This window comes from Ceratotherium simum, chromosome 19 (assembly GCF_057802395.1).
Source record: "Ceratotherium simum simum isolate JZ-2026a chromosome 19, ASM5780239v1, whole genome shotgun sequence".
Classification (NCBI taxonomy): Eukaryota; Metazoa; Chordata; class Mammalia; order Perissodactyla; family Rhinocerotidae; genus Ceratotherium; species Ceratotherium simum.
The window spans coordinates 20,399,413-20,422,430 of NC_141918.1; the positions used below are offsets into that span (position 1 = coordinate 20,399,413).

The 23,018-nt window shown below is 33.9% G+C and overlaps 1 protein-coding gene across 2 annotated transcripts in view; it reads left to right on the forward strand.

Annotated features, from left to right (window-relative positions):
• UFL1 (UFM1 specific ligase 1) overlaps positions 1-21,260 on the forward strand; it is a 39,038-nt gene extending 17,778 nt beyond the window's left edge. For both annotated transcript variants that reach the window (XM_004422133.3, XM_087443903.1), the window contains 13 exons: positions 1,260-1,318; positions 3,170-3,316; positions 4,908-5,083; positions 6,306-6,485; positions 8,551-8,671; positions 10,961-11,077; positions 14,127-14,244; positions 15,407-15,570; positions 15,651-15,781; positions 17,434-17,514; positions 17,831-17,916; positions 18,461-18,641; positions 19,267-21,260. In XM_004422133.3, the coding sequence (XP_004422190.1) occupies positions 1,260-1,318; positions 3,170-3,316; positions 4,908-5,083; positions 6,306-6,485; positions 8,551-8,671; positions 10,961-11,077; positions 14,127-14,244; positions 15,407-15,570; positions 15,651-15,781; positions 17,434-17,514; positions 17,831-17,916; positions 18,461-18,641; positions 19,267-19,485 (1,780 nt within the window). In that variant the 3' untranslated portion in view covers positions 19,486-21,260. The remainder of the gene's footprint in view (positions 1-1,259; positions 1,319-3,169; positions 3,317-4,907; positions 5,084-6,305; positions 6,486-8,550; positions 8,672-10,960; positions 11,078-14,126; positions 14,245-15,406; positions 15,571-15,650; positions 15,782-17,433; positions 17,515-17,830; positions 17,917-18,460; positions 18,642-19,266) is intronic.
• Positions 21,261-23,018: the final 1,758 nt, after the last annotated feature.

Genomic DNA, 23,018 nt, shown 5'->3' on the forward strand with positions numbered 1-23,018 from the left:
ACATGGACACGAATGTTCATAGCAACAGTATTCATAATAGCCCCAAGCTGGAAATAATCCAAATGTCCATCAACTGATGAATGGATAAACAAGTTGTGGTATATCCATACAATGGAATGCTATCAGCAGTAGAAATGAATATTGATTCATGCTTCATCATGTATGAACCTCAAAAGCATGCTAAGTGAGGGGCTGGCCTGGTGGCACAAGCAGTTAAGTGCGCGTGCTCCGCTGCGGCGGCCCGGAGTTCGCCGGTTTGGATCCCAGGAACACACTGACGCACCACTTGTCAAGCCATGCTGTGGCAGCATCCCATATAAAGTCCAGGAAGATGGGCATGGATGTTAGCCCAGGGCCAGTCTTCCTCAGCAAAAAAAGAGGAGGATTGGCAGATGTTAGCTCAGGGCCGATCTTCCTCACCAAAAAAAAAAAAAGCATGCTAAGTGAAAGAAGACAGACACAAGACACCACGTATTGGTTCCATTTATGTGAAATGTCTAGGAAGGCAAACTTATACAGAGGCAGAAAGCAGATCAGTGGATCTCTAGGTCTAGGAGTGGCAGCAGGAATTAACTGCAAACCTCTATCAAGAAACTTTTTGGGTGATAGAAACATTATAAAACTGGATTGTAGTGATAGTTGCTCAACTCAAAAATTTATTAAGATCATTGAATTGTATACTTACAATTAGTTGCATTTATGATACATAAATTATAGTTCATTAAAGCTGTTTAAAAAAAAATACATAGTCATTACAAAAAATACTAATAAGCAAAAAAGAGCATTATAAGTGGATCCCTTCCAGTCATCCACCTAATCTGGGAGTATATCATTCTCAATTCCTTTCAGTACATATATGACCTCACTTTTCTTCAAAAATATGATCATGTAACATTCACTTGATTATTCCCAGGTGGGGAAAGAGCCTTCCAGACAGAAAGAATAGAATAAAGAAAAACAAACACACAATAAAGGACAAGGCAGAAAATAGTCAAGTATCACTAAATCTGAGATGAAAATTTGGTTGGAAAGTAAATTGATCCTGGATTGAAAAGACATCAATTCCCCTTGTATTTCAGTAGCGTAATTCTGATTAAAGATGTAAAATTTGGTGCAATTTTTGCCTTCATTTTTTTGTTTTAAGTTAATTGACTTTTTTCAGAAACTAATTATCCTAGTTATTTTTTTAATTCATAAATATGTGTAACTTTGTAATTAGTAAGAAGTTTTTGTCTTATTTTTTTTTCCTTTCCATAAAGGCCTACAGCAGTGAATTCTTTGATTTCAAAATATGGATTTCAGGAGCAGCTTCTTTACTGTGAGTTTGGTTTAAATTATGTCCCTTATAATGTTTTTACCTCTTTTAATCTTAAAACTTATTAATTAAAATATATCTGGTTGAAAAATTTCTCTATACATATTTTCATGTGTATGTCTGTCTGCTATACCCACCAAATGTTTAATGTTGGCTTCACCCAGAGGAGTGTAATTAAAAAAATAAATTAGTGTGTGCGTGTGTATAAAATACTATTATGCATATACATATATATATAGAGAGAGATTTAAAATTGTAGGATTGAGAATAATTTTCCCTTTGTTTCTTACACATTTTACTACATTTTCTAATATGAAAGTAAATAGTATTTGTCTAAAAAATTTTTAGAGTTTATAGCAATAAAAATCTTTTCTTAGCATTCAAACAGCATAGTAATATATCCAAAATAATCTTAGTTCATTGTCTGTTTTGTGTGTGTGAAGCTCTTATGAAGTTTTGAGGGTTTTTTTTAAACTTTGCTGAGATAATTTTTAAAAGCAATGACTTAATCATTCAACTCAGCTGTCTGTGCAAATATAAGAATTAAAGTGAAGAATGGAGAAGAAATTTAAGTACAGCACCAAAAATTTATTTTCATTCACTGTGTTTTTCAGAATATGGAGTTCAATTTAAATTTTTTTTTAAGACAAATTTAAAATGTGACATATTTTGGAATCTACATAATTAGGGGTTAGTAGGATTTCATTAGAATGTAAAGTTCTTCGAGTAATAATTGATAACTTCGTAACCTTAGTCTGAATTTAGCATGGATTTGTATTGTACAGTCACACAAAGTTTAAAATTATGTGTTGTAGTCTATTGAGAAATCTATACTTTTCTGATTTATCCTAATTACTCATCAGTGAAATTCTGAAATTTATATGGAAACTAATTTTTATTTCTGTTAAAGGCTAGTTTTCATAAACCTTTCTTTGTGCCAGGCATCTTTTGAATGTGCTTGCTGATTCACTTAGAAATAACTCCTTCCTATCTACTTTGTCTTTTTTTAGAAGATTTTGATATTTAAAACAACAAAATGTTTGTTAAATGTTATGGTGTAAATAAAAAGCATAAGTTTGATGTTAATGGCAGCACTATCCAGTTCTCAGACTGGCATCAGTCTTTTGATGATGATGTTGATGGTGGTGGTGGTGGTGATGGTGATATTTAGTTGAAATTTATCGAGTACTTATTATATACCAGCTACTGTTACACACACTTTATTTGAATACTACAACCGTATGAGATAGGTATTATTATTATCATCCCCATTTCATGGATGAGAAAATGGAGGCATAAGTAAAATGACTTGCCTAGTGTTCGTCAGCTAGTAGGTAGCAGAATTGAGGTTTGGACTCAGGCTGTCTGTATCCAGATGTGTTGCTTCAATTTAAACAGTGAAAATGTAGTAACTTCTAAAATTTTTCATGGCTTTATTTCACACTGTTGATTCTGATATGTCTAAAAAAATCTAGGTGTCTTGATTTTTCTAAGTATGAGAAAATTGAAATTGATAACACTAGTGGTTGCATATTATCTAGTCTCAAAGTGTTTAGTCATCTACTTTTAAGCAAATCATGAGATAAAAAGTGGCATGTTTGTTTTTTTCCCAAAATTACACAAAAAAAATCAATGTTAATATTAACTAGTTGGAGTTAAAAGTTCAGCACCTTTAGCTAGTTGCCAAAATTTTCCAAATTCATGACCTGAGTATTCTTCTAAATGTCAGGAAAGTTTTATCTAAAATATAATGTCTTTATTTAAGCAATTAAAACTTTAAATTTAAAAAGTATTTTACTTTTTGAGATTTATACCTGCTCTGATTTATTTCTGTTTGTTTGGTTTTGTTTTAAGCTGTGCTCGAGGAACTTGTTAATAGTGGACGATTACGAGGCACTGTGGTTGGTGGGAGACAGGATAAGGCGGTGTTTGTCCCTGACATTTACTCCAGAACACAGAGTACTTGGGTAGACTCCTTTTTCAGGCAGAATGGCTATCTAGGTAACTATTTTTTTTTCTTTGAAACTAAAACTTCTTTCTAATACTAAACACATTCTTAAAAAGTATTGTTATTAGCCCTCGAGTACACATGTACTTTACTATTTGTGAGCAGATTATAATGGTTCTCATTGAGTGTAAAAGTAGTCACACTGCAGGTTTTTGTGGGTCTTGGAACTGAGTTTAATTCTATAATTATTGAACACTTGTAATGTAGAAAGGCCAAAAGCTGGTATTGTTTGTTACTAACCTTCCAGTGATATGATACTATTACAACGTCAAGTATTTTTTAATTCATAAAAAGTAACTATATTTTTTGTATCTTATATTTTATGAAGTTGCCCAGTTTTTCAGCTGCATAATCTTAGAAATATTTTATTGGCTATCAACTTTACAATGGTCATTTTTATTAGTTATTCAATACTTCAGAAACGTTGAAGTTATTCTACATTCTATTTCTGAGGTTCTGTCCTTTGGATAAAGTAGATTAATTGAATTTAGTCATTAACACAATTAGCAAATATCTATATATATATGTATATATATATGTAGCTCACTTAGTTTGATCAATTTCATAACTCAAGTCAAACCATGTAAGAGATCAGTTGCTTTCTCAGTAATAAATCTGTAAGTCATTAGTGTTCAAACAGTTTAAATGTTGATGCTAGAATCCTGGGCTTGGCTTATGTTTTCTTGACTTTCTGTAATGTACTTTTCAGTTTCTTCAACCGTGGACTTGGATTAGAATTTTGTTATAATTAATTTTCTTAAATATGATTATTTGGGGATGGAGAGAGGATGGTAGATATCTCCAGTAACTTTAATGGCTTTAAATTTGTCTTGATTTTTTACCTTTGTTTTACGTGCTAAATCTTTTAATAGTTTAAATTAGACTGGAGAATTACTTTTTCCTAAGGTGTCTGATGAAACATTTGGAAAATAAATTCTATTTCTTTAGTTAACTGTAATAAGCAAAATAAATTCCAGTTATTGTTTCTTTACTTAAATCATTACATCCCCTTTTACTCCCACTTCTACTTTTATTGCTGTACAGTTCTCATGTTTCCTTTTGACCCCTCAGTTGGAGAGGAAGTGACACAGCTGGGATTGAGGAAGTACTTGAACCAATTTTTCTACAAATATGTTTAGTAATAAAAATTTGGGATGGTAACATAATCAGGGAATAGGCTGTAGTACATTTCTCTGCTTCATTCTTTAAAAAAAATTAGGGGCCGGCTCCGTGGCGTAGTGGTTAAGTTCGCATGCTCCACTTCAGCGGCCCGGAGTTTGCGGGTTTGGGTCCTGGGCACGGACCTACACACCACTCGTCAAGCCATGCTGTGGTGGCCTCCCACATACAAAATAGAGGAAGATTGGCGTGGATATTAGCTCAGAGACAATCTTCCTCAAGCAAAAAGGGAAGATTGGCAACAGATGTTAGCTCAGAGCCCATCTTCCTCACCAAAAAACAACAACAAAAAATTTAGAATACAATGCATTCACAAAGAACAAGTTTTAGTAGAACTTAACTTTTTCGAAGATTTCTAAAAGGTATAAATGACAATTCAATTCCAACTTTGTAATGTATTTCTAGAATTTGATGCTTTGTCCAGACTTGGAATCCCAGATGCTGTGAGCTACATAAAGAAAAGATACAAGACTACACAACTCTTGTTTTTGAAAGCATCTTGTGTTGGTCAAGGACTTGTGGATCAGGTGGAAGCATCAGTAGAGGAAGCCATCAGCTCTGGAACCTGGGTTGATATTGCAGTATGTTTTATCTTTTTCTTCTTAATTTTTTCTTAAACCAATGACAACTGATATTTCACTAGTATATGGCCAATTTAAGAATTGGAATACTTAAAGGTAGCCCTGGCTTTAAAGCCAAATTCTAACAGTCATTGTTGTAACAAAAATAATCTTAATGGATTTATGCTTAAAGATTTTCTAGCTTTTGAAGTAGAGTGACCTTTTATGTATGGATAGTCAACATCCAGAATTCTGTAAATCTCAAAACAAACAAGCAAACAATATAACACTCATATTAATCCCTCCATACAGAAATTGGTGAGACTTCTCACAGTCTTATCTGAGCATTTACAGCTTTACCAGCATCAGGCATTATGTAGCATTTGTTTATCCCTTATCCATTAATGTCTGTTAATATATTAACACAAGCTGCTTTAGCACTGATAGTGTTTTACTTCAGTGTTCAGTATTGACCTGCCTTTATTATGCCAAAAAGATCAGTTTAGGTGAAGAGAAAGAAACAAGAGGCCTATCCGTTATTTGCTAGTCAGAGCCCAGACTCTTTATAAAGCAGGAAATTCCTTGTTTTGGGTACACGAGTTCCCAGAGATTCCAGATATAAGTGTTTATTTATTCATTCAACAAATTTTATTAGGTACCTTCTGTGTACCAGGCACCATTTTACTTGCTGGGAATGTAGTATCCAGACAAGTGTCCTGCTCTCAGCAGGGGTACTTTCATTGAAGGGGAGATAGTTAATGAAAACAATAATTTCGGATAGTAGAAAGAGCTAGGAGGAAATGTATTTTGGAGGTAAAATTATCAGGACTTGATAGTGGATTGTTTGTGTGTTTATGAGAGGAACTGAGTATGACTTGTTGGTTTTGGGCCTGATCAACTGAGTGGAAAGTGGTACCGTTAATTGAGATGGGGGAACAAAGGGGAAGAGTAGATGGGAGCTGGGAGTCTGGGGGCAGGCGGCTGCAAGTCAGTGTTGTTTTGGACATGTTAAATTTGAGATGCCTGTTAGGCATATGAGTGGAAAGTTAGGGAAGCAATAGGATATATGATTCCTATCACAATGATGAAAGCAGAAGCATTATTTGGGAGGTTATCAGCATATAGATGGTTCCAAAAGCCATTAGACTTAATGAGATCAGCTACGGAGAGCATATGTATAACAAATGGTTTATCTGTATTATACTGCATTTATGCTTTGTTTTCCTTTTGTTTGTAACCCTAGCCTCTGCTACCCAGTTCTTTATCAGTTGAAGATGCTGCAATGTTGCTTCAACAGGTGATGAGAGCATTCAACAAACAGGCTTCAGCTGTAGTCTTTAGCGACACTGTTGTAGTCAGTGAAAAATTTATAAATAGCTGTACAGATCTGTTCAGTGAACTGATGCACCAAAAAGCTGAAAAGGTATGACAGATTTCCTTCACCTACTAATCTTAACAGTATTTTCACGTTAGAATCATCTGATGTCTTTTGAAAAATGAGGTAAGCAGTTTATCCAAAATGAACACTGTGTTTCATACATCATTTTCCTTTAATGCATCATTCCTTTTTATTTCTTCTCCTGGATTTGTTTTCCCCCTTCTTCATTCCCCTCAAGACATATAAGTTAGAAGTTAGCTGATTTTATAAAATGAAATCATATAAATGAAATTATACACTTAATTAAATCATCTGAGGATATTGGTCCAGCATTAAAATCCACAAAGTTGGTATCTGTGGATTATTTGCATAAATACAGTATATTTATCAGTGAGTACACAATATATTTACTAAATCTATCAGAGCCTCATTAATTTAACCTATTTGGAGTGCACAAACAGGATAACTTACTGAGGAAAGAAATTATTTTACTATCACAATTGATTGGTTCCTGAGAGCAACTGCTACCAAAGTGTTTAGAAGTAGAGGTCTTGCCAGGTCTTCTTTAATGACTATTCGATTCATGCTTCTAGTTAGCAGCACCATCTACTTATAAAGCCTGCTCACAAATACATAGAACAAGCCCATTTAACTTAGACTATAGATAAATTCATGAGGACTTATTAAAGATGTAAATAATTTGTATTTATCTGTATTCCTTTTAAGCTCTTTAATAGTCTAAAAAATTAGATAATTTTCTACATTTGGCCTGCTAAGCAGCAGAGACAAGTAAAAGGTACACAGGATTGATATCAGAAAACCTCTCAATTTGTTTCTCTCTGTTTGAATTTGAAGAAATAGACCTCCAGTTTCCTCATCTTCAAACAAAGGATGATGATGCCTACTCTTAAAAGGATAAATGTAAATAAAGGAGGGATGTATATAAATGTCTGGTACATGTTAGCTACCGGTTACTAAATGGCTACATTATTTTTATTTGCAACTTTTACTAAAATACAAACTCAAAATGGTCATCAGTTTTTTCTTTCCTTGTGTTCCTGCCTCCGACTACAAAAAATAAATTCAGAAAAAAAGTGATTCTGTTGTTTGAGCTGTCAACATTGTAAACATTTTGCTTTGCAAAACCAAAATGGAAATATCATTTTTAACATGAAAATGTACTTTTGTCACTGTAGTTTTAGAACGCTTTCCCATGATGAAGAACCAGTTTCTGAAGTTGGCAGTAATTCATTGTTCTTAACATAAGTTTGTGTTTTTTTTTTTTTTTTTATAATTTTTATTTATTTTTTCCCCCAAAGCCCCAGTAGATAGTTGTATGTCATAGCTGCACATCCTTCTAGTTGCTGTATGTGGGACGCGGCCTCAGCATGGCCGGAGAAGCGGTGCATCGGTGCGCGCCCGGGATCCAAACCCGGGCCGCCAGCAGCGGAGCGTGCGCACTTAACCGCTAAGCCACGGGGCCGGCCCCTTACCTTTTTTTTTTTCTTTTTTTTTTTAATTTTTTGTTTATTGCAGTAACATTGGTTTATAACATTGTAAAAATTTCAGGTGTACATCATTGTACTTCTATTTCTGCCCCTTAACATAAGTTTTTAAAAAACAGATATCAAGAATGAGTCTGGAGGGAAAAAAAAGTTTATATGACCAAGTGTGCAACTCTGATATGGTCATTTTGGTGGGATAGGGGATGGAGATTTCATAATCTTTCTAGTAATCTCAGGTATCCAAGTGACGCTGGACTTGGGAGTGTCTTAAAGAAAGGGAGCAAGGGTCACCTATTAAGTACTAGAAAAACCAGCCAGTAACAGCTGAAGAGGATTGCATCTGCATCACGGTGTTCAGGGATAAGGTAGGATTTCTCATTAGCTGGAAATAGGTGCAAAAAGCCAAGAACAACAAGGGAAGAGACTGATTTTTGGCAAGAAGAAACAGTCTCAGAGTGGCAGCTGTGCCAAAGCCCTGTAGTTCTTCTTAGCAGTCAAACAAACAGAAATAATTAGGATGTAAGGGAGTATATAAACAACTTTTCTTTTATGCTTTTGAAATGCTATATATTTTTGCCCACCAAAAAAAGCATGTTTTATTTCAGGAAATGAAAAATAATCCTGTGCATTTAATCACTGAAGAAGATCTGAAACAAGTTTCCATTTTAGAAAGCATTAATACAAGTAAAAAGGATAAAAAAGATGAACGAAGGAGGAAAGCAACAGGTAAAAAACTTATCTTTGAATTTTCTTTAATTATTATTTGTTGCAGTGAACTTTGCATTTATTAGACACTTTGAAAGGCCTTTTATTTGGTTGATTAACCTTATACTGCTAATAATAACCAAATTTTTTGCTAATGAATTGAATTTTGATTGTGAAAATGGAAATATTGGTGATTACTTAGTCTATGTTTTATTTTGTGAGAACTAAGTTAATTTCATGATCTGGCCCATCTCCTGTTGTTCTCCCCCCTCCCTCCATGGTCCAGCCCAGTAGGCTTTTTTCTTTTTTGATTCTCAAACTTGGCAAGTTCGTGTTCACTTCAAGGCCTTTGCACTAACTGTTCCCTCTACCTGGAATGTTCAGGTAACTTCAAGTAACTGGTTTCTTCTTTTCACTCATTCAGAGTTCATCTTTAAGCATCAGTTCCTCAGAGAGGCCTCCATAACCACCCAGAATAGTAGACATAGTCACTCTCCATCATATTGTCTTCCCAGTTCTTTTGTATCGCTTTTATCACTGTGATGTATTTTATTATTTGGGAACCTCATCCATCTCATTTATTGTTGTTTCCCTAGTACTTAGAGCACTCCTAGGCATATTTTAGGTGCTCTATAAATATTTATTGAATGAATGGATTTCTCAAGGAGATATTTTTTATAATTTTTTTTTTGAAATCACTGGAAATTATTTTAGGTAGCACTGGTATACTAGTAACTTGCATTTGGAAAGTAACACATATCTTTCATACTTTTTATAGTAGGAACAATGTTATTACTGCTATATCACAGTTAAAGAAATTAGATATTCAACATATTTCATTAATAAATACAGCTATATTGAACATACGTTATAAAAACTTAATTTATATTTGCTGTGGGGATTCACTCATATTTCTTTGAAATTGTTTCTTTCCTCTTCAAAAACTTTTCTACAAAATCTTTCAATGGTACTTTGAAGTTTTTCTCTATTCTTCTGGGAAAACTATCACAAACTACTCCAATAAATCATAGTAGTATTCACAGCCATGCATATTTTATTATATTATTTGGAGATATAGTTAAAAATTCACATTAATCAATTGGTTGCACTTATGTCAGTATAACTAGTCTGTTTTATTTCCTTCTAAAAATTAAGGGTCGTCTGGTGTTTTATTCTCAGTGATAGTACTATTGTATTGTAATAGTTTAATTACAGTGTATGGAATAATGTCAAACAAGAAAGTCTTCTCCACAGAAACTTATTACCAAGTGTAAAAAGCATATTTGCTTTAGACTTATGCTTTTGAAAATTGTATTTTTCTATCATAAAAGCAAGGGAAAATAAATTAATAGAACTTTTAATTATAGGATATGATGATATCTAAGGGAATTCTACTTAATATTGAGAAAAAGATCTTTATGCAAATGATTTTATTTCATTGAAAAAATGACTCTTCTATGAAGAAATATAGTTTAAATATTTTTCAGTGTTTCAATCCCATCGTTAGGTTAGTATTCTACTTTATTGTATAGATATTTTAAATGTAAGTATCTAATAGCAGAGAAATACCTCAATAACTTTTTTTACTTTTATTTACAGTGTTTGAGTTTGTTTTATAATTTGTGGTTTTTTTAGTCTTCATTTATTCAATAGGTAATTGAGAACAATATTTTTCTACTTAACCAGTTTAATGTTCCTGGTCAGCATTTCTTGAGCACTTGTTGTTGCATTAACCCCAAGGATACAAACTCTTCTGAGACATGCTCCCTGCTCTCAAGAAACTCATTATCTGGTCGGGTGATGGGCAAGTCAGGATGTCTCCTATAAACTTGAGTAATAATCTTTCAACTGAGAAAACAAAACCAAGTATAATTAAATTTGTGACGTATTATAATCAGGAATATTAATGAGGCTGTGGTAACAGAGATGAACAATTGAGGGCACATTTCTTTTAGGGAAGGTAGAAGAGGAGGTAAAGGAATGGGTTTGGCCAAGAAAAAGTCAGTCAAAGCTCCAGAAAAGAGGTGCATTAGAGAAGGAGGAAGAGATTGCAGTGAGAGCAGGCAGGCTGTCTAAGTGAGTTGCCTAAATTCAAGAGATTTCATATTTTGTTGTTTATTAATTTTTTATTGATTGAATTTATTAAACTTCTATTTTAATAAAGAAACTTCAAGTTTAAAAAGCAGCTAAAAGTTTTTTTAGTTATTTGGCTTTTTTCTGCTATAAAATTAAATATAACAATATAGTGTCATCATTTTCTAAAACTAGTAATCTAGTGAGGTAATACTAACTAGTGTCATTTTCCACTAGAGGGCAGTGGAAGTGTGAGAGGAGGAGGCGGTGGCAATGCCAGAGAGTACAAAATTAAAAAAATCAAGAAGAAAGGAAGAAAAGATGATGATAGTGATGATGAATCATCTCACACTGGTGTGTAGCTTTATTTTACTTTTCCTTTGTATGTACCTGACTTTTTTAACATCTGTTTTTAAGATGCATGTAATTAGGTGTATATGCTTATATGGGAAGTCCTTGCTTTGCACAGCTTCAATGGGCACAAGTTTCACTTACCACAGTTTAGTTTAATGATACTGTGCCCCAACAAGATGGTTCAAATTTCAGCTACCAAGATACATTCACTGTGAGTAACCGCATAAAGTATAAACTTCGCTACTAGCTCCTCAGTCCACATATCAGCACATAAATAACAGATGTGCATCATGGTCTATGACAGTCGCATCACTTATTTCAAAGTTTGTCAGTGATTATCACCGTGCATCTTCTATTCGCTTTACGCACAGACAACAAAGCATGTAGTTGTGCTGCCTCCTTGGCTCCCAGTGATAAATACATGTGATATTTTACAAAAATGGATAACCAAAAGAGGGAATTGACCAACAAAGATGAAAATGCAGCAAAGAAATGAAAAGCCATAACACTGGAAATAAAATATGAATCAGGAGTAAACAGAGTTATAGAAGAAATAGCTGACCGTGGGAATGTTGACATTACCGCTGTTCAAGAGACTAGCTATGCAGCCAGAGGAACTTGGTGAAGGCACACTTACTGACGTAAATGAGGAAAGTGGTTGTGACAGAAAGGATGAAAATGTCTTAGAGGATGTGAAGTTGGCAAAAAACTGCACATTAAAGGAATTCTCAGATGTTTCATGACATTGGAAGGGCAAAGGATAAAATGTTGGAAGCTGATCCAGAGTTAAAAAAGGAGTATGACAACTTGCCAAAGCATAGAAAAGATGCTTGCTATATATTGTAAGTTACAAGATGAGAAGGCAAGCACTGTTCAAACTATTCTTGATAAGTTTTTTACAAAGAAAGAAAACACTTTCATTCTCAATGTTTCTGATGAGCTAAATTATAGTGTACTAAATTATAAATATTAGTTTTATTTTTCATTTCCCTATACATTTATAACCAATGTAAAAGCTTTTAATATTTTCACAAACATTTTTTAAAGGTCACAGAACAATCGTAAATTTTCCCATTGTTTATTAAGAACACTGCACAGTTTCAGCTTGCATGGTTATTTTTATGGTCTCCCACTGCCATGTGAAACAAATGATAATATTTTATGAAAAGTGGATTTCTGCAAATTTAAGTAGGAAACATTACTTATATACATGTTTAATTTTTATGGTAACACCTAATTGGTTGGTCGCTTCTATCTAAGCGGGAGAATTAAGTATATGCATCTTTCTTTTCCTAGACTTGTTAATGTTTGGTGTGGTTAAGTAAGTTAGTAAGAGACATCTTACTTTGTGTTTCTAAATGAAATTGATTTTTTATGTTTCTGTTTAAAAAAATTAACTTAAAACTATAATACCTCCTTCCTTCTTTTCCCCAGCAAAAAGAAAAAAAGAACTTGAGATGATGATAATTTGAGATTTTTATTTTACCTCTTCCACAGAGTTCATTTTGTATAGGCTGGAGCTGTGGATATCAAATGACTTGCCTTCAGCTGTTAATGGGCTACTACTTGTAACAGCACAATTGCTTAAGATCTGTCTTCAAAGTATCCGAAGATAGGCAGAAATAGTTACTGTTCTTGACATGCATAAAACAATATTAGTTACAGGGAAAGTATCTTCATAGGAACTACTAGCTCTACCCTTATTTTAAACTGTATTAGGACTATCCTATGTGGGTTTTAATTTTTCATTGATAAATGGATTTCTCTATTCCCCAGATGTACTAGGGGTAGGAGTGAAGGGGCATTTAAGAAAATACTTCTCTAATATCTGCAGCCTTAAGTAATTGTTAAATGAGACATGTGATACTCCTTTTGTGCATAGATTATGGAGAGAAGCTATAAAAGTAGTAAAACCATTCTACCTAAAAAAGAAAAAGGCAATTTCAGTGCTTTTGAGAAAGGATTGAGTTGTAATCTCTGAAATGGGGGATGTAATTAGGTTCTCAGCTAAAATATAGGATCAATTCAGTGTGAAAGATTACTGGAAGGAAATACAATTTAATAACTTGTAAAATGCATCCAGGAAGCAGACAGAAATCGGAAACTGGTGTGAAAGATCAGGAATGGATGGCAGATCTCAGAAAGGACGAGTAGTACTTGTCTGTTCTGAATCTGTGATCTCAACTACTTAGATCTTCATGCATAGTGAAAATTGATTTTTGAGCTATTTTATTTTTATTTCTAAGGTTTCACTTTTAGAGGCAATAACCTAATTTAGCTGGAAATAATCACTTCTATACTTTTACAATTAGTAATGGAAACATTGTTAGCTTTCTTTGTCGGCAGCCCATACTTTTCCAAGTAAGTGAGTAGTCGTGACATTTCTACAATTAACAATTATTTTCATTACAGTAGCTGCATACAAATTTTCCTTGGTGTAGAATTATTGTTGTGAGGGCAAAAATAAATTATGGGTATAAAATTATGAGGTTTTTTTTATCTATGCCTTTCCAAAAAGACAATTTTTGGGTTAATTTTACTGGAATTATGGTTCACATGATTATAAAGACTTTTCCTGAAGATCTTATGTAAGTTATAAAGATGATTTGATTTTTAGTAAATATTCATTTTTATAAAGAAGGAAATTTTGCTCGGTATCCATTGTTCAACAAAGAGAAAGTATTCTTTCCTAAAGGATTTTTTTCCATCTACTTGATTGTTTTGATTTCAACTGTTTGCATCTATCCAAGTTAGATCAGGGGAAAATCATCTTTATTATTTTCTGATTGACTTCTAGAAAACAGTCATTTTTAAATGAAGTTAGAAAATTATTACTCAAAAGAATTGCCACTATATATCCTATTTTTAAAATTGTTTTCATTAGTTATTGCTGTTTGACATTGGGAATTTTGATGACAAAAATATCAGTCTTTCTGGTAGGCAGTGAATGAATAACCATCTTATTAAATATGTTAATAAACCTTATTTGCTTCTAGATTGCTTATTTGTTTCTGTTGTTGTTTTTTCCCATTGCTCATTTCTATTATAGTAAAGAAGAAGCCAGAGATCACTTTTATGTTCCAGGATGAGATTGAAGATTTTTTAAGAAAACACATACAAGATGCCCCTGAGGAGTTTATTTCTGAACTTGCCGAGTACTTAATAAAGCAAGTATAAAAACATATTTTTTCTGTTTTATGATTGAGATTCAGTGAGTTATTAAGTAAAATGTTCAGCAAGATCATAGAAAACATAATTTTAGGTGTTTTCTTTTCAAAGCTTAGAATTTAATCTAGCCACCAAATTCCAGATTTTATTTGCCTACAGAAACAATTCAACTCAACAAACATTTAAGTGCTTTGGGCAAGGCAGTATGGGAAATAAAATGCAACAACATGGAGGTGTCCTCATTCACCCATCTCACAGTCCTAGTTGGGAGAAAAACACCAGCACTAATCACTGGCTAGTCTCCTCCACAGCATGAAAAGTGGTATCTAAAAGAAAGAAAAGATCATTTTCTGTCTGGATTTGACAGAGAGTAAACAGTACACTTTTAGGGAGAAAATAAAGTTACAAACTGCCTTCAAAAAGTATCAATTTAGACAGCACTGCCTTGTAAATAAGCCAGGCTAAATTTATTTTTGTACAGAAGTAAAAGAAATTGTGTATAACTTGACCGTTATTAGCTAATGTGGTCTTCCCTCAAGTTAGTCCCAATGTGTTAGCTTCTACAAATGCAGTCCAGGAGCCTAGTACATCTAACTTTTTGAATTTAGAAATACAGCTTTTGTAGTGAGATTTTTATTTTAAATTTAAGTGGCTATTTTTTTGTGCGTGAATACATAATCACATTTTCATATCTAAAAAGATGAAATAGTTACTACTAATCATTTGCTATTTTTAAAATAATCTATTCTGAGTTGTTGAGCATAAAAAAGTTTTTTTTTTAATATATTATCTTTTATAGTACTTTAGAAATTGAGAATTTATTATTCCTGAGGATGGGGAACAGATTTATAGTCTTCTACTTTCCAAATTAACTTTAAAAGCTGCTTTGAATTGAATCTGAATTGAAGCTTTTGTTATTGTCGTTCTTGTTGTCTTTAGTGCAGTAACTTTTGAGTACTTCAAAATTGAGAAAAATAATCCATTTAAATTATAATTCCTGGGATTGGAGGACAAATTCTTGTGAACTCTTCTCCAAATTAATCTTATTTGTTTAAAAAAATAGAGGTCTTTTCTTAAGCGTTATTTCTATAGAAGCAAAATTTCTTGCCTACATAAATCCAGTATGTTTTAATAAACTAAATATATTTATCTTGTACACAGACCTCTTAATAAAGCTTATCTCGAGGTGGTACGTTCAGTATTCATGTCTTCAACTTCTGCCTCGGGAACTGGCAGAAAGCGCACAATCAAGGACTTGCAAGAAGAGGTTTCAAACCTTTACAATAATATTCGATTATTTGAAAAAGGAATGAAGTTCTTTACAGGTACACTTAATACTGTTTTTTCATAGATTCTCATAATTGTTTTTGGACATTCATTTTAATAAACCACCTTTATTTTCCAGATGATACGCAGGCTGCTCTCACCAAGCACTTGCTGAAGACGGTGTGTACTGATATCACTAACCTCATTTTCAACTTCTTAGCTTCAGATTTAATGATGGCGGTAGACGATCCTGCAGCCATTACAAGTGAAGTATGTTAGTGATTTTCTTGCCACTCTTAATGTGTTTTGTTTTGAAATCTAAGCGTGTTTTATTTTCTCACATCTGAAGTAATCTCAAAGGAAAATAAAATAACAGGAAAGAGGTTTTACGGAAAAAATCTGTAGGATTTTTAGTTCAAATTTAGTACTATGTATATATGGTTGCTAGCAGGATTGGTAATATAACCAGTCTATTAAAAGTAATGGTGCTTAATTACTTTGGAAGCAACAGTTTTATTTTTTCCCAGTTGTTATTATGTCACATCCCTTTTTCCTGCTGAGTTGCAAGTCCCTTAACAGCGTTCTGGACAGATTCCATAACTTTGCTGTCATTTTCATTTAGTGGCACTATTTCATTTCAATATTTTGACTAATTCCAGTTTATTTTTTAAAACTCTAATCTCAAACTAAATTCAGAGCTCATCTCTTGTGTTCTTGCAATGTAGAGCTATGGCTCCCAGCTGCCTAGAGGAGGAGGAAAGATGTGGTCTGTCCCTAAGACTCCTCCTCCTCCTCTTCTTCCTCATCCTTCTGGATCCATTTAATGTTGGAGATTTAGGAAAAATGAAGGAAGCAAAAGTGCCTTCATGTGACTGACTGCATATCACTGGGTTTGATCTAAACTAAACCAAATCTGTCTAATGCTTCTGGCCTCTCGCAATTTGGCTGTTGCCACATAGGGGCATAGGTTGCTTTGGGGGGATGTTTTTCAGCATCCTGTGACTCCCTCTCATAGCACGGACAGAGGTATGTTTATTTCTCCCTCCTACCCCAGCAAGGTACTGTCCCCCTTCCCTTCTTCAACTTGAGCAGTGAGTCCCCAACTTCCTGGACAGTCTCATGTGTCCTGCCTCTGTGCCAGCCTCTGCTGGGGGAACGACTTGGGGTCCTGGCCCCTGCCCCTCAAGGGCCACAGAAAGATTGGAGTGGCATGGGGCAGGGAGTGATTAGGTTGCCCCAGTCTTACAAGACACACTATAACCTTCAGGGCCCTGCTGGCCAAGCCATTCCAATAGTCTCCTCCAGAAATTTTGCACTAGAAGGATCCATCAGACTCTGGTCAAGAATGCCACCAAACTTCACAAGACACATCTATGTGGAGAGGGGTATGCTGAAAAGGTTCCACACACAATACAGTATAACAAGCATCCATCCGTGGAACAAGGCCCCTAGCTTATAGGCATCCTTGATCTTTATGAGCAGAGCCCCCCGTCACCTGGCATTAGAGAGGGATAAAACACTCTTCCCACCCCAATGGAGAAGAGAGGGAGTAGCCTCTTATCCCAAATTCTCTCTTCCCCACAAGATGAATGGTGGGCTCACTTGCTCTCTCTCTCTCACGTGTGCACTTTCTGTCTCTCTGTCTCTGTCACCCTCTCATCTTCCTCTTATCCTGTTGGAGCACAGGACGGGGTATGGCTACATCTGTCCTCTGGCTGATTGGCTATTGGCTAGCTCTCTGATTTTAGAATGTTTTTAGCATATTTTTATCCCTAGTCTGAGACCTAAAATTCAAGAACAAAGATAAATTCTATTCAGTATTCTATTACAGTAGTAAATATACTTGTTTTGTTTTGTTTTGTTTGATCTTATATCCACCACATGTCAAAGGCACAATCCCAAAAGAATTTTTTCCCCCATAGGTAAGAAAAAAAATTTTAACTAAATTATCAGAAGAAACCAAAGTAGCTCTCACTAAGCTCCATAGCTCTCTGAATGAAAAGGTAAGTAAAGTTTAATTTTATGTAGATATTGGGGCTAGAATTTGTGATCTTTGAGTATATTTTTATCAAAATAATTGTGAACTCAATCTAAAACTGGTATTCTGCTCTCAGATACTTCTTTGGGAGGTAAAGGGGGAGACCAAGCTGGGGGCATTTTACGCTCTTTAGTCCTAAGTTACGATTTCAAATTTAATGACACAATCACCTTTTTAAAAATTCTATTCAGAATGTAAAATTATAAAACAGTATTAAATGGCTGTATTTCTTTAGACAACCTGTTTATAAAAGTAAATCTTGGTATTAAATACCTTTTCAGAGCATAGAAGACTTTCTTTCTTGTCTGGATTCTGCAGCAGAAGCTTGTGATATTATGGTGAAAAAGGGAGACAAAAAAAGGGAAAGGTAACATTGAATTAATCTGTATTATTAATAAATTCTTAGATGTGTGATAGTTCATATCTGAAATTGGCATTTGACACTCTGAATCTCACATAAAGAACTGTTATATCCAATGGCTGTAAACCTTCAAGCATATTCAGTCTTCACATACTTAGGTGTCCCTCCCTGACTCATCTTGATAAGGTAGCAGAGTTCTTTAATCTGATAGCTGGTCAAGCCTGGGAACTTTTTATTAGCTTTGAGACTTTCTTTATAGGAAATCTTGTTTAAATTAGTGCACTTCTGTTTGATCCCCAACAAATGAAAAAAAAAGCCTACTTTGAGTATCCCTGCTATGTAGCTTTTTCTGTCATTTGCTAGCGTATTAGTTTATCCATGCCATTTAGGGTTATGTTTGTCTGTATTCCATATTTAAAAGGTCCCTTAAAATGTTTATGGAGCTAGATAAACTAGAGAAGCAAAAAATGAATGCAGAAGGGAAGAACTGAAATTAGTAAGAACTTGTTAAAATGTGATAATGTGTTTGTGTGATTTTATTTTTGTTTAGGCAGATACTGTTCCAGCATCGGCAAGCACTGGCTGAACAGCTAAAAGCCACAGAAGACCCTGCTCTTATTCTGCACCTCACATCAGTTCTGTTGTTTCAGTTCTCAACCCACAGCATGCTCCATGCACCTGGAAGATGTGTCCCACAGATCATTGCTTTTCTTAGTAGTAAAATTCCAGAGGTATTACATGTTTAATGCACTAGAAACTTTTAAAGCTTTTAAATTCTGAATATTTTGAATGGATAGATATGAATCACTAAGACACAAAAACATGTTAACATCATCTTCCTCCTTCCAAGAATGTGAACAATGAATTAGGAGATTGATTTTTAAAAACTCAGCATAGTTAAAGAATCTTTCAGGATCCTATAAGATACATGGTAAGAATATTCTGAATTTGGAAATTAACCTTTTGGAAAAGATATAATAGTGTCTAGTCTTCCATTTCAGCTTATGCAGGTTCAACCTGTCTTTCAAGGACCAGCTCAGAAAAGTCTTATCCTACACAAATTCTTTTGAGAAACTCCTCAGTTATAAGTAGTTTGGCTTTGAACTTGCATATCACTTTGAGTGTATCTATGGTGAAAGAACCTAGCTAAGTCAGCTTACGTTAAAAATATCTGTATTCATGTTTTATCTCCTGTAAACTGTAAACTCCTTGACAGCAAGGACCTTGCTAAATTCAGCTTTCTACTTATATGGCTAGTGATTTGTAAAGATGAAGACCTTCAGTGTGTACTGGTTGAACAAATCCTACTTTGTCTCTTCCACAGAAAATTAAATGTTCTCCTTTCTCTTTTCACAGGATCAGCATACTCTTTTGGTAAAGTATCAAGGTTTGGTTGTAAAGCAGTTAGTAAGTCAAAATAAGAAGACTGGGCAGGGAGATGATCCCTTGAGTGATGAATTAGACAAAGAACAAGAAGATGTCACCAGTACTACCCGTAAAGAGCTTCAAGAACTTTCTTCATCCATTAAAGACCTTGTTCTCAAATCCAGGAAATCATCTGTAACAGAAGAGTAACGACCTTAATTTACTTATGTCATTTAGCGAACTTTTTTCCCCAAAGTCAAAGATGAATGGTTAGAAAAAAATACTCACTTCACAATCCTCGATCCCCACTAATAGCCCCTCCCACCTGCACAGTTCAGTTATAACAGTAGTGTTGTATTCAATGTAAATCTTATAAACGTGAATTTTTGTAAATTGAGCTCTCCATGGAAGATTTTTTTTCACGTTATAATTCTAAAAAGTATACATTTCAGTTTATTTTCTTTCCAGATGCTGAATGAAGAATAAATTTTCTGAATTCTTTCTAGGAAAGGACTCGTTCGTTGTGTTACTAGATTTCAAATAACACTATTATATTTATACACATTAGGCAGAAACTTAAAATATGGTCATGTTTTTTAAAAAAGAAAACTCCTTTGATGTCAAAAATGAAAATTGTGTATTCTATTTTAAAATTAATAGAGAATGCTACAAATCTAAGATACAGAAATTTGCACGCCATTTTTTTAATTACTAAGCTCTTGCTCTTATTTCTGGAAGATAGAGGGCCTCCCCTTTCCTCCACAGGAGGGCACTTTTATGTGGTGGGGGGCTTCAGGGATGCCTTTACGGGTGCAGAAGAACACCAGAGGGGCCCAGGCATTGCTGTGCTCTATTGTAAAACACGATGCTGACAAGAGAGAGAAAAAATGAAATTTGCTGCTAATAGATATAAGTCACATTTGAACATTGGAATAACTAAAAATTTACTACAAGTATTTTTCTTTAACCCAGTTTGCATTTCTTAATTTCATTTTTTATATCAGGAGTCACTCTAGCACCTAATACTTCTTTGTAGGGAGATCTATAAGTGCATTTAATTCCTTAGAATTTTTTTTTTCCAAAAATGGAAACTCTTATAAAAATAAAAAAGTATTCTTGTTTTCTAAAGATTATTAGTAGTTAAAAGTAACTAAAATAGTTCCTTGGAGTAATCATTTCAAACAAATATTTTAAGCAACAATTTATTATATATCAAAAAGGAATTCAATGAGTTTGAATATAATAGTAAATCTCAGATATTAAATACTATTTTATATAATTCCTTTTATGGCAGTTAAAACTCTTTTAAAATGTTTGCATACAAAGATCAGCCTACCTCTACTATAATTCTGGACAAAATAGTAATACTGTGCAAAAGAAATTAATATGCTTGCTGACTAAGCATTATTATTAAAGTTGATAGGAATGTAACATAAATTTAAAAATGTTTTTCCATTGGTAATTTTCTATTAACATATTTTCATATGGGCAAAGGAATTAAAATGACAAATTCTCTGTGACCTCAAACTCCAATTAGTTTTATTTGTTTATTCAGCTTCCAAAATATTGAACACCCAACCTAATTTTTTTATTCAATCTTTGTTTAGGAACCTTATTATTTATGATTCAGCAGATACCAAAGTAATCCACATTTGTGTCAAACTAGATCATAGACAAGCAAATAAAATCATTCTGACTTTCTCAATTTGTGAAGATAAAAATAGAAGAGACGATGAAGCAAATAAAAAGAAACCCATTCTGTTTTATTTTGTTTGCATTAAATTTTTTTCATTTATCAAGATAGTTCTTATTTTTCCACAGTAAATAACAGTTTTTATTACTTTTGTAAATAAAATTATATAGCTGATTTTTGTATGTAAAAGTCTAATTTCATTAATAAAAATTGTTTAAATGTTTATCTACTATGATCTTAATGGGCAGACTTAATGTTATTTAAAATAAAGTTGCGTGTTGTTTCTATTAAATTTTACAGTACTTTGAGGCTTCCATTATTTTTATTACTACTACTAGGATTAATTGGTGTATATATTATATGTAATGTATTTACATTTTTTAATTCTTATTCTGAACATTTTAAAGCGTTTTATTATATTTTTCTTACACAAAAATAGTTCCATAGTCCTCAGTGTCTTTCATCCCTTGAAAGTTTGCCATTCATGAACTTTAGTAAATTATTTCTCCTTAGTAAATCATTTTCAATTAGCTAGATTTGAATAAATGTGCAGCTGTACTCTGATCTGCTACTTCCTACTGTTGGCAGATAGAATAGAGATATTTGAATAATGTGCTGGGGTATTTATGTGTTCCATCTCCAACCCATGTGTGTTGAAAAGTCAAAGGAAACCCACTTCTGGTGATCAGAAAGACTCAGTGAAGAGAGCTATATCTTATCAAAATTGCAGTGTATTTTCAGAAAAGACCTTAATGCTAAATTAGAACAATAAATGTAGAAGTTGCTTAACCTGAATGTAGAACCCTCTTGAACTTTTTAGAGAATGTACTTTAGTCAGACTATAAAGGATGAGGTCAAAGTGCAACAGTGATCTGAAGTATAGTGTGGTCTATAGATTGAGAAGGAACAGTTTATTCCTTCCTCAGAAATGGCTCTTGACTCAGGGCCACGTGGGATTTTTTTCTATCAAGAACTAATTTATGTGACTTGGGTAGGGCATGGGGATGATGGAAGGGTTGCTTTCTTAGACTAATACCAATGCAGCCTTTACCCCAGTGTATTTAGGGGATGAGATAAAAACACATATAAACTCCTCTAGGATGTACATTTTCTACAGAAATCTGGGAGCACTATTAAAGTGGCTATTAAAATGGCCTACAGATTCACACAAGTTGCTCTACCTTGAAGGCCGCACTACAAACAAAAGAATAAATAGAATCCAGGAGAGACTTCTTCCAAACCGTCTAAGAAACTGACTTTCAGGCTTTCAGAAATACAGGGTAATGTTTATTCCATTTACATCACAAAAAAGGGAATAACTACTATAAACGTGTTAAATTTTTGTAAGTTCCCAGTATTATGTTTTATTATTGTTTTACCAGGCTTGCCGCTAATTGCACCTCTATTCCTCTTCAGTGATTAATAGTCAGGTTTAACCTGGATGTGTGTTTGACGAGCAGGAAGGAAGGGATTATGTTGTGATGTGAAGGAAGAAAGGGAGGATGTGCTGCATTTAAATGCTTGGCTCAATAATCTTCTAGATCTCATATGACAGCTAAGTAGTGGGAATACAAATGTAAATCTTAAAAAAAATGCCTTGCTTTCAGGGAGACAGCAAGAACCAACAATTATAGTCAATCTAGTGTTCTGAGAAATACGCAGAAGATGCTATAGGAGAAGAAACGCAAGTCACACTGTCCTGACGGTGGGGAGGGGAATTGAACAGGCAGGAGAGGACCTCCTGTACTGAGTTCTGAAAGAAAAGTAGGCCTGGCCTGGTGATAATAGGAGAATGGGAAGTAGATGTTTCTGAGCGAGCAAAGAAGATTCAGAGGTACTAAGACGTGAATTAACATGAAATAATGAGACATTTGGGAAACCCTAAAGTATGAGAAATAAGAACAATGGGCTGGGGAAGGAGTGTAAGTGAAGCTGGCAAGACCAGAGGGGGATCGTGAAATGCCTTATACACAAAGCTAAAAAGTTTAACCACTATCCTGAAAACAAGGGGAGACTAGAGAAGATTAAATTAACCAGGGAAATAAGGTGA